Source organism: Dendroctonus ponderosae, unplaced genomic scaffold (genome assembly GCF_020466585.1).
Source record: "Dendroctonus ponderosae isolate FM_Combo_2020 unplaced genomic scaffold, Dpon_F_20191213v2 Dpon_F_20191213_3, whole genome shotgun sequence".
In the NCBI taxonomy this organism is placed as follows: domain Eukaryota; kingdom Metazoa; phylum Arthropoda; class Insecta; order Coleoptera; family Curculionidae; genus Dendroctonus; species Dendroctonus ponderosae.
The window spans coordinates 7,373,365-7,387,361 of NW_026018508.1; the positions used below are offsets into that span (position 1 = coordinate 7,373,365).

Sequence of the window (13,997 nt, forward strand, 5' to 3'; positions counted from 1 at the left end):
GCAATGATGTTTTTTGTCATTAACAGATAGTTACAGGTGGATAGCCCTTGTCAATAATAACAATAATTTGTCAAACTGTGACTTACTTTGAATTTCCTCTCACGAATTTGCTGATTTGCGATTAGTTCAGGGGAAATGCTACAGTAACATAGCAGAATCTGAAAGAACTCACGCCAACAAAGGGCGAGCAGAGTGGTTCCAGGAAGATAGTGGACGAGAATCGATGTCATCAGACAGAGGAACAAGTATTGGGCATAATCCAATCAGGGCCTTCCATGGGCACGCAGAGCACAATAACTGTCACTTTCCGAAAAACCAAATAAATACCGAGGAAGGGCTACGTTTCTACCACGTTTGTACGATACACACAGCACAAGGAGATACAAATGGAGCACGAGTTAATTAACTGAATACGAGAAGCTGCTTGATAAGAGTGGATAATAAGGAGATTACACAGGCACTAGCTTGTTTGGAGTTAACCATTCAATGGTCAAAAACCCTAAAGATGTTGTAGGGTTTATTTATAAACACCCATATTCGAGGTTATGAGAGCAGGTTGACATTTCGTCAACATGTCGTTATTGTCAGTCTGTATAATTCCATGGTTACCGGAGTTTTAAATAATTACGAAGCCACAGGTATTTGCGCAATGTTAATTAGGCAAATTACCTTGGAAAACATTGCTGCCGTATTTCTGATATATTTTTTTGAAAATTTTTCAGTTTTTAATAACAATTAAATTATTTTACTATTTTTTCTATATTCCCATAACAGCTCCAGACAACACCTCCAGAGGAATGACGCCAATTTTGAATCAGGCTGTATTTCAAATTCGCGCCCGAGATTTATTTATTTCCTTCAGTCATATTTGTCGCCTAGTCGAGCAATGTGATACGGATTTAGTCTAAATTGTGACATCTATCTGCGGGACCCTTGTCATCCGAAGCTCAGGTAAAATCACCAGACTTCCCCTTGTAATCACCCCCCGTTGTCGCTACTGTAGGCTTTCTAAATCGTGACACTAACACAATGCCACAAAAAAGTACCTTCCAGCAGACCATTTAGGTACTCCAAATCAAACCATTCATCAAACTTGAAAATTTAGCGAGTCTGCCGTATATGAAACCGATATATTTAAAGATCAGTAAATGTCTCAAAAGGCTCTAGGTATTGTTAGGATATTAGATGCCGACAAAAGGCCTTCTTCTATTATGTTCCGAAAATGCAAACATCTAAATTGCCACTTTAGCTCTTTGACAGAAGGTCAAGGTGCTAGTGTTTTTCAAAAGGTGCTTGTTTTTGACTATTTGCTAGAGATATATTTTTCGAAAAATATTATTTTCCTCCACTCCGCCAGCGTAGGAAATATTTCAAAAAGAAAAAATGCTCGACATGGTTGCAACGGTTTGAGAGAAAATGAACCCTGAATGAATAGGAGCTCTTGAAAAAGTTACCTGTTGTATGCGAAGAAAGTTCTACAGCACAAGAAAAGAAGTGCGGTATAATATCGAAAAAGCCGTAAGTATATAAAATTTGCCTAAAAAAAACACAAATCTGCACATGCGAGCAGCGGAAATGCTATCAAGAAAAACTACAGCCCTGGTTGCCATCTACTTCTACAAAATGAAATACTGTCCGGATCCAGACCGCCGAAAATTCCCTAAAACCTCGACTTTTCTCAAAAAACTAATTCTCAACTAAACTTTCAACTCTCGGCTGTTAGTCTATATACAGGATACCGCGATATTCTTTGGGTCAAGAGAAGACGATCTGACCTAACTTCTATTAACAAAAAATGTATGGCTCTTCTGCAATTGATGGTCAGAATTCTTCAAAAAAATTATCTTGTTTGAAATATCGGGAGAATGGTACAATGTATTTTGGTAAAACTCGCTGTGAATTTCTTCTTATGTAAGACTTATATTTTGATGAAACAATAGAGTTCAACTTTTTGAACAAGTGGTGAATTTTTGAGTGTCGTGGTACAAAAACTACCAGAACTTTTTATTTGGTGGATGGAATCAACTAATTTTTTTGGTTGATGCACTATTCATTAATTGACAATTTTGTGCTCTTTGTTAAATCTTGTAGCATTCATAGTTTTTGCGCCAAAAAAATATGTCTGTTGTCTTGCAATTTCACAATGTTACACATTAACTGCAAATATGCGCCGCGTAAACGCGTACCCTTTTAAGCAAGTTGTCTTCGCAAAACCCTAATACTTTGACCATGTCGGTCACTTCTTCATTAGAAAAGGTCATTGGAAACGAATTTGTGAGATTAATTGACAAATAAATTATCCCTCGTATTACGATACTTGCAGTTAATGTCTAACACTGTGATTGTAACAAGTGGCAAAAAAACAGAAATATTTTTTTGCAAAAACTATGAATGCTACAAGATTTTACAAAGAGCACAAAATCGTGAATAAATGATTAGTGCATCAACCAAAAACAACAAAAATTAATTTATTTCATCCACCAAATAAATAGTTATGGTAGTTTTTGTACCACGACACTCAAGAATTCAGCACTTGTCCAAAACGGATGAACCCGGGTGTTTCATCAAAATATGAGTCTTACATAAGAACAAATTCACAGCGAGTTTCACTAAAATACGAAAAACTGAACTCAGTTTAACGTAAAGCATTTATAGATTAGAATTCACTTTTACCAGCTTTATGCAAGCTGGCCCCCCATCCTCCATTTTCTACCCAATAATCAAAAAACTTACACTACACTTGAACAAACAATAAATCATCCTGTATATCCCGTCTATGCACAAAGGACTGTCGACATATTTTGTTCACTTACCGTACCAAACTGAAAATATAGTCACCTTTTGCCAAAAAAAAAAAGTAAAGTCAACTTTAATCAAACAGCTGGATGTGTCGTGGTGCAAAAGTGATGGCTAGTCTGTATCTACATAGTATAATAAGAGGTCACTGTTTTATATGCTCGATGTCTGTTTTGATGATGTTTGCCTTATCGATGCTCATTCCTTTGCTTTAATCTCTATTGATTTTTAGTCCATAGTCGTGACTTTCTGTTCTCCATCTGAATATTTGTTCTTCAAGTTCTTCTTTGGTTTTTGCAAATAGGTACCTGTCATCTGTTTATCTCAGATTGTTGATGGGGGATCCCTGTGATTTAATACGGGATATGAGGTGCTTCTATGCTAAGGATATGTCAACACTTTTCCACGGTTTACTTTTTAAATATATCAATTGCTGTCCTATATCTTAAAAACAGATAGAGGTGCTTATAAACTTCTTGATTTTTTTCTATAATCTCTCCTAATCTAATTCTCCAGATCCAGGGATATGACTTTATTTCATGTATTATAATTTTGAGGCATATCTTGCTTGCGGGGGATAATAACGCCAGATATTGGTAGTTATCTGATTCCGCGGAAGATCCTTGTTTACGCGTAGACATCAGTACGGAATGAGGTCATTTTCCAGGACAGCTGAGGCCCAATAAGTATGTATTTTTACAATATTTTTTTGAATGATTTTCATTTCTATGTCCCCGATGCAGAAATTCTAACCATACGAATTTGGGATATAACTTTTTGAAGGATTTCTTCTTGTTTCAGGATGGTCGGTTCTACCTACTTAATTACGTCGTCTTCTTTATTGTCATTAAATACTTTCCCGCAGTATGTCGTTCATTCTTCTAGTTCCTTCTGTGTATCAGTTCACTTTTGAATGATCCATTTGCGTTCACTGCATTTCATGTTATACCACTCTATCAGAGTCTTCTTTAATATTGTTGTTAGCAGGTATCTCATTGCATATCCCTTTTATAATCTTATTGTTATCTATTCGGTATATTCTTTTTCCGACTATTATGGGACCAAGTATGGAATCGGAATTATTTCCAATTATGAAACCGGAAACCATGCCACCCCGCGGTTTTTTTATCTTTAGTTCTGTGGAACGAAATTCGGCTACCCGAATTTCTTTTGTTTAAATAAGCGGAGATTTCTAAGATGCAGAATCAGTATGAACTACAAAGAATATATTTGTCACAGACGGGGTATTGGTATCGGCAACCTTTAGCCTGATGAAAAAAGAAAAGGAAAAATTCCGGTGTTTGAGCGTTTGTGTTCGTAGCAGTTCCCACTGCTTCGCCTTACTATAAATTAAAACCTTTAACGATATCTTACTAGTGAATATCGTAGAATGTCAGAGAATAATGGATTTTGTTAAGCGATATTTATGACCCTGATTAACAAGTGTTTTGGGTGAGATTAAGGATAGTATGTTTCATTATTGTGTAGTAATTAGCGGTTCGATCTAAGAGCAGCTAATCTTATATCTAATTTATCTAATATTGCTATCAATCAATAAAAAATTGAAATAGTAATATTTACGTTCACTTGATAAGAAACCCTGTAGAAATAATAATAAAAGTGAGATGTGATTACATTAAACACATTAAATTCATCAGTAGATACCAAACATGAAGTAACCGATTGATTTTTATATTTGATTTCCATACAGTCTAGAAGATGTGATTTTGATATTTTATACATTTTTGCAACTATGCTATTATTACTTTGCAAATGCTACTTGGCAAACTGAGTTCAATACTTGATATCCATGCACAAATAGCGCACTCTGTATATATTTGCATACATACAGAATACAATAAATTACCCTATGCTGATTAGCATGAAATCATACATGTGAATATGCCGAATAATAGTTTTTAAATATAATTCTTTTTTTTAATTTCAGAGGCGAACGCAGAATGACTTAAGCTTGCAGAACACTCCACATTTAATTTTAAATACATCTAGTCACTGTTATGTAATTTACTTTACTGGCATTAAAATTTGCAGCTAGAACATGTACGTTAGACATTTGCTAGTTATAAGGTATATTAGCTACTTCGATGTCACATTTAATGAGTGTTTATGTTATATTAGCCGAAAAAGTAGTTGTTGGTCATCAGCCATAAAATATGATACTGTCCCGAATATATTTTTAAGTTGTCACTGCAGTTGGTTTTTATTCGTTTAGGTTGATAAGAAGTCTACCCTTAAAGCGGTAAATCGGCAGCAACTCCGCTCAATTAATTAAATCAATTTAAGCGGGATATTTTCAGAATGTAAAAATTATCTACGCGCCGAGTACAAAAGTGAACCCTTTATACAATAAAATTCTCTCAGTGGAATACAAAGGCGTGTATTTTGCACCCTTTCCCCAATTCGATGAAATTATCGACATGTGTCCCATTTACCCTAAATTATGACTTCATAGATAAATGACCTTTGGTCCAGTGAGAGTTATAGTTTTCTCGGATAATTCGAAACACGTGTTCGGAAAGCTTTATTGCTTCCCGATAAGTTAAGCAAAAATAGGTACTTTAGTAACTCTAAATTCGCTTTGTTAGAAGCAACAAACTAACCAAAAATTAACAGCAAAATGTTTCTGTAAAGTGTGTCGGCCAATATACGTTCCCAAACATTTTGAATATCATATGTGCTAGACTGGAGTGACTGAATCTACTCTTAAAAATACAATTTTTTTCTCGTTTCGTTTTCTGTTATTTCGGGTGTGAATCTCCAGGTATTTTAAACACTGTGCTTTAATTTTCCCAAACATTCTGAACCTTTTTCAAGAAAGTGAAATGTTATTGACAGTTTTCAAAACTTTTGCAGTTTTTTGTTTTATTCTTGTTAGGTAACAATTTGTTTGAGCAGAATCACTTTTCGGCTTTGTCATGAAATTCCCTGATTGTGCAAGGCTATCAGCAGCTTCTATAATGCAAACGTTGGTCATGGAAAATAAATGCTTCTGAAGAAGAATACGTGGGAGAATATGGTCTCGGTGTAAGGAATACTAGGGACGACAGGCGTGTGCGATACTACACAGAAAACCACTTGTTGGTCCAATAAGCGCCATCTCATACGAATGTTACGCAATACGACCTGGAAGTTACCGGCAGAAAAAATAAACTAGTTAATAAGCAACCAAATTGACTTGATCTTATATAATATTCAGCTCAGAAAGTACATAAAATCAGCAAAAACACATCCAAGAGCGCATATCAACCGCGATCACAATCCACTCGTAAGAGTTCAAAATGAAGCGGTATGAATACTGCAAGAGAATAAACAGACCAAACGTATATTAAATTATAGTATTAAATCGAAAAGCAGAAGAATCCTCCTATAACAATGATTCTAAAAGTGGTCATCAATTCAACGGATTGAATGTGCCCCAGCAAACAGAAATTGAAACAACTTGAAAGTACCTAAAATACACAATTTTGCACGAACAAGATACTGAAATTGGGGTCTAATCAAACCATGAAATCCAAAATGGCCAAAGAAATATTAAAGCTCATGAAGCAAAGAAGAACATATAAGCCCACACCCTAAAAATACAAAGAAATTAACAACAACTTTTTCTGAAGTAAACAGTAACAGATGGGTGAACAGAGTGCCCAACAGGGCAATGATGGAGAGATTGAGGAAGGACTTGGAAGTATTGAACACCATTAAGAAAGAAAGCTTGAATACCTCATACATATTATGAGGAACGAAAGCAAATATCAACGTTTAAAGTCCGACCACCATGCAGAAGGAGAATATCATGGCTTAAAAACTTAAGAACGTGGTTCTCAAAAACTACTACCGAACTGTTTAAAGCAGCCGTGAACAAAGTCATCATGTCCAGGATTATCGCCAATAGTCGGAACGAATAGGCAATTCAAGAGGAAGAAGAAGAAGATATAGACGCACGAAAGAGAAATGAATGCCCGAAAAATGCAGGAAAATAGAGATGCTAACAGAGAAACACAAATCATTTAATATACATCAAAAGGTGAAAGAATTGAGCAACAAAGGGAAGAAACAACGGATAAGGATCTTGAAAAAGACAAACGACAGGATAATGGGTCTTGGGATGTGCTCAGGTGTATGGGAAAATTAAAGGAACTCTTACATAAAACAACATAAACAACGTAAAAGAAATATACCTAAGTCATTTAATGCGAGGTGAGAAATATGAATTTCTGAGACAGACAATCGAAGGCAATTTCGACCGATCAACGAAGATCGGTCGGCAGACGTCAAAATTCATGGTTAAAGGGTCTCACAAGTTGATTTGTTTGTTCATCAATAGACATCTTCACAACTGCAGTATCCAAAAAAGGTCGTCCACGTTCGTGAGGAGAGTTCGTCCGCAAAGAGAGGATAGTCCGTTTTTAGACCTGATATATTTACCAGGCTACCACATCAATTATTATTGATGTATATCAGGAAAATGATTGTTTCTATTATTTACCATTGAAAACTTTAAGGTTCAACCTTTTCTCCACAGGCTTCCTTATTTAACCGTTGTTATTGAGGGTTGATTTTCGGTGTTTCATTTGGCAATTGATGTGTGCAATTGAAAATACTGCAATATATGTTTTGCAGCAACAAGAACACACTTGGCAGGCATTTGAAGATTTCACCAGTTCCTGCACTTCTGATAGTCCTGACTTTCCTTCCAATCATTGTTAACAGATTCGAAGTCTTCCTTAGCTAGTTCCTAGCCATTTACTGTTGGCTTTGATTTGTTATAACGATTTACCAACCGAGTATCAAAAATCAACTAACTGTTCTTCAGTGACTAGTTGAAGATCGAGCAATTATTTCTTGTCATATTTTACTCTTGTGTTGAATTTAACCATTTGCTGGCTTCAGAGGGGTTGTATCTGTGAACGAAATCCTCACTACTCTGATTGTTCGAGTGCACATTAAACGTTTCCAAATCTGTTTCCGGACAATTGAAGGCTCGTAGTATATAGATTGGCTCTTTTCCTGTCACTATAGCCTCTATAGTATGTGGAAGTTCTTGGCTTTCTTCGGGGCTAGTGTTTTGCCTTGGCCTATACAAAAATGCCACCTTTAACACTGTTTAATTTCACTTCAAGCCAGATTTATTTCATGGATCTGTTGGTCGCTAAATATTGCACTAGCAAGGACTAAAGTGTCCCTTTTAACACAAATGCGAATCCCTTTTCCAATCGTTCCTTTATCCTTATGATCTAAAAATTATCTATCCCATGATACTGATAAGACTGTTCGGATTTTGTGCAGTTAGCCGTGCCTCTGTTTAGTTGATTCACCATTCACCACAAATTACTGTGCCACAACGAACATGAAGTTCATAAAAAAAATCAGCAGACTGTTTTTTTAGTCAGTTCTTATTTGTAAATGCAATTTTTAATACGAAATTTATTGATGCCAAGTTGAACAAAAATTATAAGTATGATTCAGGTTACATGTGCTACTTAAACTCAACAGTTAATCGAGAAATTTGCGATTCGACTTAGAAATAATTAATAGAGACGATTCAAATTTCTGTAGTCCTGAAAAGGACCGATTTATTTCAAGAAACTGACTAAATGTGCAGAATGTGTGCCATTTACTGCTCCACAATATCCATAGAGATCAACTAACTCTTCTTGCAGGTTTTCAACTATTCAGACCTTCTCTTTCAAATCCAGTAGATTGTTTGGCATGTCAAACAAATACTTTCGATTTTCAGAAAAATAAATCCATCGGAGTTTAGATATGGTGATCTAGGAGGTCATGCAATAAGTCCTCGGTTTGAAAATTTAAATGAAAAACAGGCACTTATATTTGAAAAAAATAAAGTTGTTTGTCATTATGGGATCACCCTACGTAACCATTAAACCATAATTTCACCATAAAATGCATTTGAAAATACAAAACACATCGCTGAATTTTAAATAAATTTAGACGTAACTTCTGGAACTCACTCATATGTTTACTTCATTCGTTTGAAAGTTCTTCCGGGCTTGGCTTCAAAAGGTGAGGAAAAGTTTTAAACAGATTTGAACAGAAACAGATAACTCGGTCTACTTTAAAAATGTTAACTCTTTTCAATTGCAAATATTTCAACTAAACTTTCATATAGGTATTTGCTATGCAGATAAAATACATTTCAGTCAGGAGGATTCCAGAGCCAGGAACTATTGAAATAAAGAGAAATTGTAAGTAGTTTCATAAACCGATGCATGCCAGTAGCCCATTATGAACTAATCCACTTTTCGGACAATGCGTCTTAAGAGAGGACACAAAGAGTAAATCGCCAAAAGAGGTAACAGTTGAGCTAAGCTGCAAATCCGAGAGCGCACAATGTTAGTGTTATTTATGGCTTATGCGAAATTTAGGAACCCAAAAGATCCCCAAGAGACCGCCGCTCAGCATCCAAATTCTTCTTAATGTTGCATGATTATTATGCATGCCTCACACCCACGCAGTTAAGAGATATTTATTTTTCCACTCTTTAAAACCGTACACAAAGGGTGTTAACAAATTGTACTTTCGGGATGATTCGACTTCTTTGTGAATTTTGGTTTGTTACAAAACATATCGTTTAAAGTGTCAGACTACCGATTTGAATAAGACGCTTTGATAGTAATCTTTGAAAATTACCGCCTGATTTATTACTTTAAATGCATATTCATTTCTTACTGTCGACTGGTAAATAGATGTTATGAAGCCGTTTCGTCGATAAGTTTGGGTTTTAATTTGCAATTATTTAGACATCGTATAGAAAGAAATTAGTGAGTATTAAGTATTTCAAATTTAAACGCTATGAAGCTGGTAAAACTTCTAAAAAGTACAAAAATCAAACTCAGAAATTGATGTAATAATAATAATAATAATAATAAGAAAGGACTTTATTTACATTAAGATAAATATTATTCAAAACTGCAAAAGCTGAAATATTTAACAACAATATTCCGTGCTTCTTCAACCATAACATAAAAAACAAGAGTCTATCAGTGCCAATAAGTACGAGTAATCATTTCAAACTACGACCACGAATTTAAAATGATACGCAGAACATACATTAACCAGTTCACAGGAATATATTATCAATTTAGGAAGAAAGATAAAACGTCGTGTGTAGTAAAATTATCAATTTCCGTTCCCTGTAAACCATTAGTGTGAGATTTACGCTTGACATTAATCCCAAGAGAAATGTGTCAAAACATATCAATAGCTAAAGATCGTTAACTAAAAATAAAGGCATTTCTGGAAACAAAACAGCTTTGAAGTCCTACCGAAATGTAGGATACCATAGACGAGTTAAGTGACTGGGAATTTACACTTTCGATTTATTTTCTCCGTTTCGTGAAAATTATTGGAGTTAATTCTGGGCGTAAAATAGCCATTAATTATGGTTTGAGACTTCCTTGGGGCGGGCGTACAAAAGTTATTTTAAGACTAGGAGTTTTATGAACAGATACATGAATAGAGAGCGATTATTCCTTAAGCAATAAAGAAAGTTACAAAACGTCTTAAATACAAAATAACTGCGGTACGAGGTGCAATAATACTTTTTTAAAATCAACTTCTTGACCTGCTATATAAATTTAAAAAGTAAATTTGTCTTGTAGATTCACGCAATTAATTTTTTGTGTGTTATTTCTGGACAATATGTATATGTGTACTTTCTTTACGGGCAACTATTTCATTTGAAAGTGAAATACGGGATGAAAATTTCTCTTGAAAATTCTACCTTGTTATAAGTGAACGATTAGAAAATTTTGCAATCTAAAAGATAATTTTCATTTGTCTCTCAGTCTGTCTGTAATATTTACAAAACATTTTAACAAATAATAGTTTCTCGCCCCCAAAAACTGCCAATAGAAAATTTCGCTCACATAGTCGCTTTCGAAACAAAATGGTTAGTTTTGTAACCTGAATTTCGAAAACCATATAAATTGCAGATTTTTTGCTAGCGATGATTCAATTTTATGTTACGTTGAGAAAATCTATTCTAAGTTGAATTTATTCGCGCGTTAAATAAAATGGGAAATAATTTAAAAATCTTTTGTAGCTACAGTTCGCCGTTTTTTCATTAATTTGATAGTCATTTAGTTTATTGTTACTCCGAGAAAATTGCTTACTTTCGCTGGTATTGAAGTACCTACTATTATATAATTGACCATGAAACCAAGTCTTATTTTTAATGCTTTAAATTTTCTAGATATTATTTCGTCAAGGAATCATGTATTTCTAGCAACTGTTAGTGTACAGTTAAGGTGGCAGACAAAAGATGAGACACTTTTTTGATGATTTTTTTTTGTTTTTGAGAATTTGTTCAATGAGAATATCGTTCAATTTACAGCTCAACAAAGGCGACATCAACGAAAAATGTACAAGAGACCAATATTTACTTCTTGCTACCAATTAATCATTTTATCTTGCTACTAACTTAATATAGCCGCATGCCCATGAATGAAGTATTTACAGGCTGTAACAACGTCGAAGTGAAATTTCGTAAAGAGTAAGAATTACCAAGTCGGTTAAATAAAATCAAAGTTCTACATTTTGGTAATCAAAAAATTGTGTTTAAAAAGTTCAAAATTTCGGATTGTTCTGAGAAATTTCTCAGACAGCCGGAAACACTTTGAATACGAAATTAACTGTGAGTATCAATCACAAGGTTTGGAGTTCAGCCCCGTAATTACAATTTTTCAAAATTCTGAAAATTTACAAAAATCTGAAATTCGAATATTCGTTTCGTGGTTCATTCGAATAGTAAAATTATTCGAATACTCTAGTATCTAACGAATATTCGAATAATCGAATATTCTAATATTAATTTATTAATTAAATTAATTGTAACACCGCGCAAAAGTTGATGACGCGAATCACCAGAACACAGAGACGTAATTTTATATTCATTTGCAGGAGAGTAAATATGATTATTTTAATTTGCTTGAAAATATATGGGTATTTGTTTAAATGCTTGTAGAATATGAATCATTTATTTTATAAAAGTATTCAAAGTGCATATAAAGATATTTGCACCTTGTGAGTTTGATAATGTTGGTGTATTCGAGTATTGGATTATTCGAGTATTCGAGTATTCGAATATTTGAATTATGACTACACATAATTATTCGCTTTTTGAATATTCGAATATTCAAATACTCGAATTATTCGAGTTTGATTCCGAGCCCTAATTTAAACGCCTTCTACAATACGTGGAGTTGAATTTTGAGTTGAATCTTTTAACTTAAAATTTTGTCCAAGAATAGAGCTGAATGATTGGATATTAACGTTATAGAAATCAAATCACAGATTGAGAACAAATTTACAGTCAAATGCTCCGGAATATTTAAGTTATGCGTTTGCTTTCCGGCTCAGTGTACTAAAATTTAAATAATTACAAAAAACTGTTTCTTTATTTTCAATACACATCCTTAATTGCTCGCAAAAAACCATAAGAAAACGGATTAATAATACGATACACGTTGTGCTATTTTTGAACATAAACTACAAACAAAAATATAAAATGTTTGCTATTTCATTCAGTTCAAAAATAAAAAACTAATTTATCAGGCATGAATCATATCAGCATGTGTTATTAGAGCAATTTTATTAGTTCTTGACATTGTTATCAATTTCAATACTTTTAAATCGGGGTTCCGGGCCTTTTTTACACCTGCATAAACAGAAAAAATATAGTGGCACTGGTAGGCTGTGTAGAAATCATATACCGAAAATTGTTGTTTGAATCAGACCAAAAATTTGAATATTTTAAACATGACCAAGAAGAAAAGAATATGAAAGGTAAGTAGTAAAAATTGTACAACTTTTAAAACACCATTTTATTTAGAATAATTCACTTCGTATCTCTAGAGGTTTAGAGAGATCCCAAAGGTAACACTTTTGGGAGCCATAACATCTTGGTTTTATGAATAGCGTAAGCACCGACTCGGGGTCTCTTTACTCTTGACTATGAAAAAAATATATGCGCCCAACATTTCCTTAGAATACAAGACAATTTTTGAAACTTTTGCTCCAGTTTCAGGAAGGAAAAAAGTCTGAGACGTTTGCTTGTATAGAGCGCTGTTTCGAAATAAAATAAACAAAACATTGTGGCGGATGAGATCGAATTAATAACGTAGATTAGCCTTTATATACAAAAGTATTACTAATTACTACTTGCAGGTAAAATGTCTCCTAGACTTTCCCTTATATTTAATTTGCAATGCGTCTGACAAAACCTTAATTTTAGATCGTTTTTTGAAAACCCGGAAAACTTTGTTGGAATTTTGTGTAAAAAAAGAACTTAAACTGTAAACTACTAAAATTTCTCTTTAATTAAACCGTTCTGTTAATGTGTTAAACTATTTTAATATTATAAAAGACATATGCGTCTTGACCGACTTGTCAAGTAGAACTAGAATCTAATTTTGGATTAGATCTAATGGTCTAGAAACATTATATCAAATTTATTTAAAAAAATTGATTATTTCCAAGTCCTAATAAAAAATACCTGTTATTCGATTAAATAAAACCAAACATGCAATTATTTCAGGTGAACATTATAAAATTTTGTTATGATTCAGTAGAATCCATTTTTCAGATGAACTAAAAATAAAAAAGTTGAATTAATATGTAAATAATCAACTAATTGTACAAACTGAGAGGAAGAAAAAAATTCACATAGCCCCAGCCAGACCTTTACAATTTCTACGGTAATTGAATTTTTCTCACATGGCTACCCTTTATTCTGCATCGATGGGTTTAAAATGTGTTCATTTAATAAAAAAGACAACAACCCCTTTTACTCATTGTCAAAACTTAATGTCTTGGAAAAATCACGCCAACTTAATGATGTTGTAACAAATGAAATAAAAATGCTTTTGCCACCGTTCTTTTTAGGGTCGACTACTTCGATTCAGTCAGTATAAGACAAGACACATAGGCAAAACCGTTTTTATAGGGAGGCGTGCAGAAACATTTGACAATCATGTACAATTTCAAATTAATTCAAGTGCGAATAGTTAGAAATCATTATAAAGAGTTTTTTATAATCGGCTGCAATTATTCAAGTCTGTATAATTACGGGCGAATTTATACAGTTAGTTTTACAAGTTTTTTTCCAATTAACGCTTCCAAATTGGACAATTAAATGTTGTTTTAATTTTTTTACTAAAAAC

General features: G+C 33.7%; 1 protein-coding gene across 2 annotated transcripts in view; it reads left to right on the forward strand.

Annotated features, from left to right (window-relative positions):
- LOC109535057 (protein big brother) overlaps positions 1 to 5,004 on the forward strand; it is an 80,702-nt gene extending 75,698 nt beyond the window's left edge. For both annotated transcript variants that reach the window (XR_007281093.1, XM_019900873.2), the window contains one exon: positions 4,745 to 5,004. Coding sequence is in view for 1 of the 2 variants with exons in the window: in XM_019900873.2 (XP_019756432.1) it covers positions 4,745 to 4,766 (22 nt within the window). In the remaining variant the exon portion in view is untranslated. The remainder of the gene's footprint in view (positions 1 to 4,744) is intronic.
- The last annotated feature ends 8,993 nt before the right edge of the window (positions 5,005 to 13,997 follow it).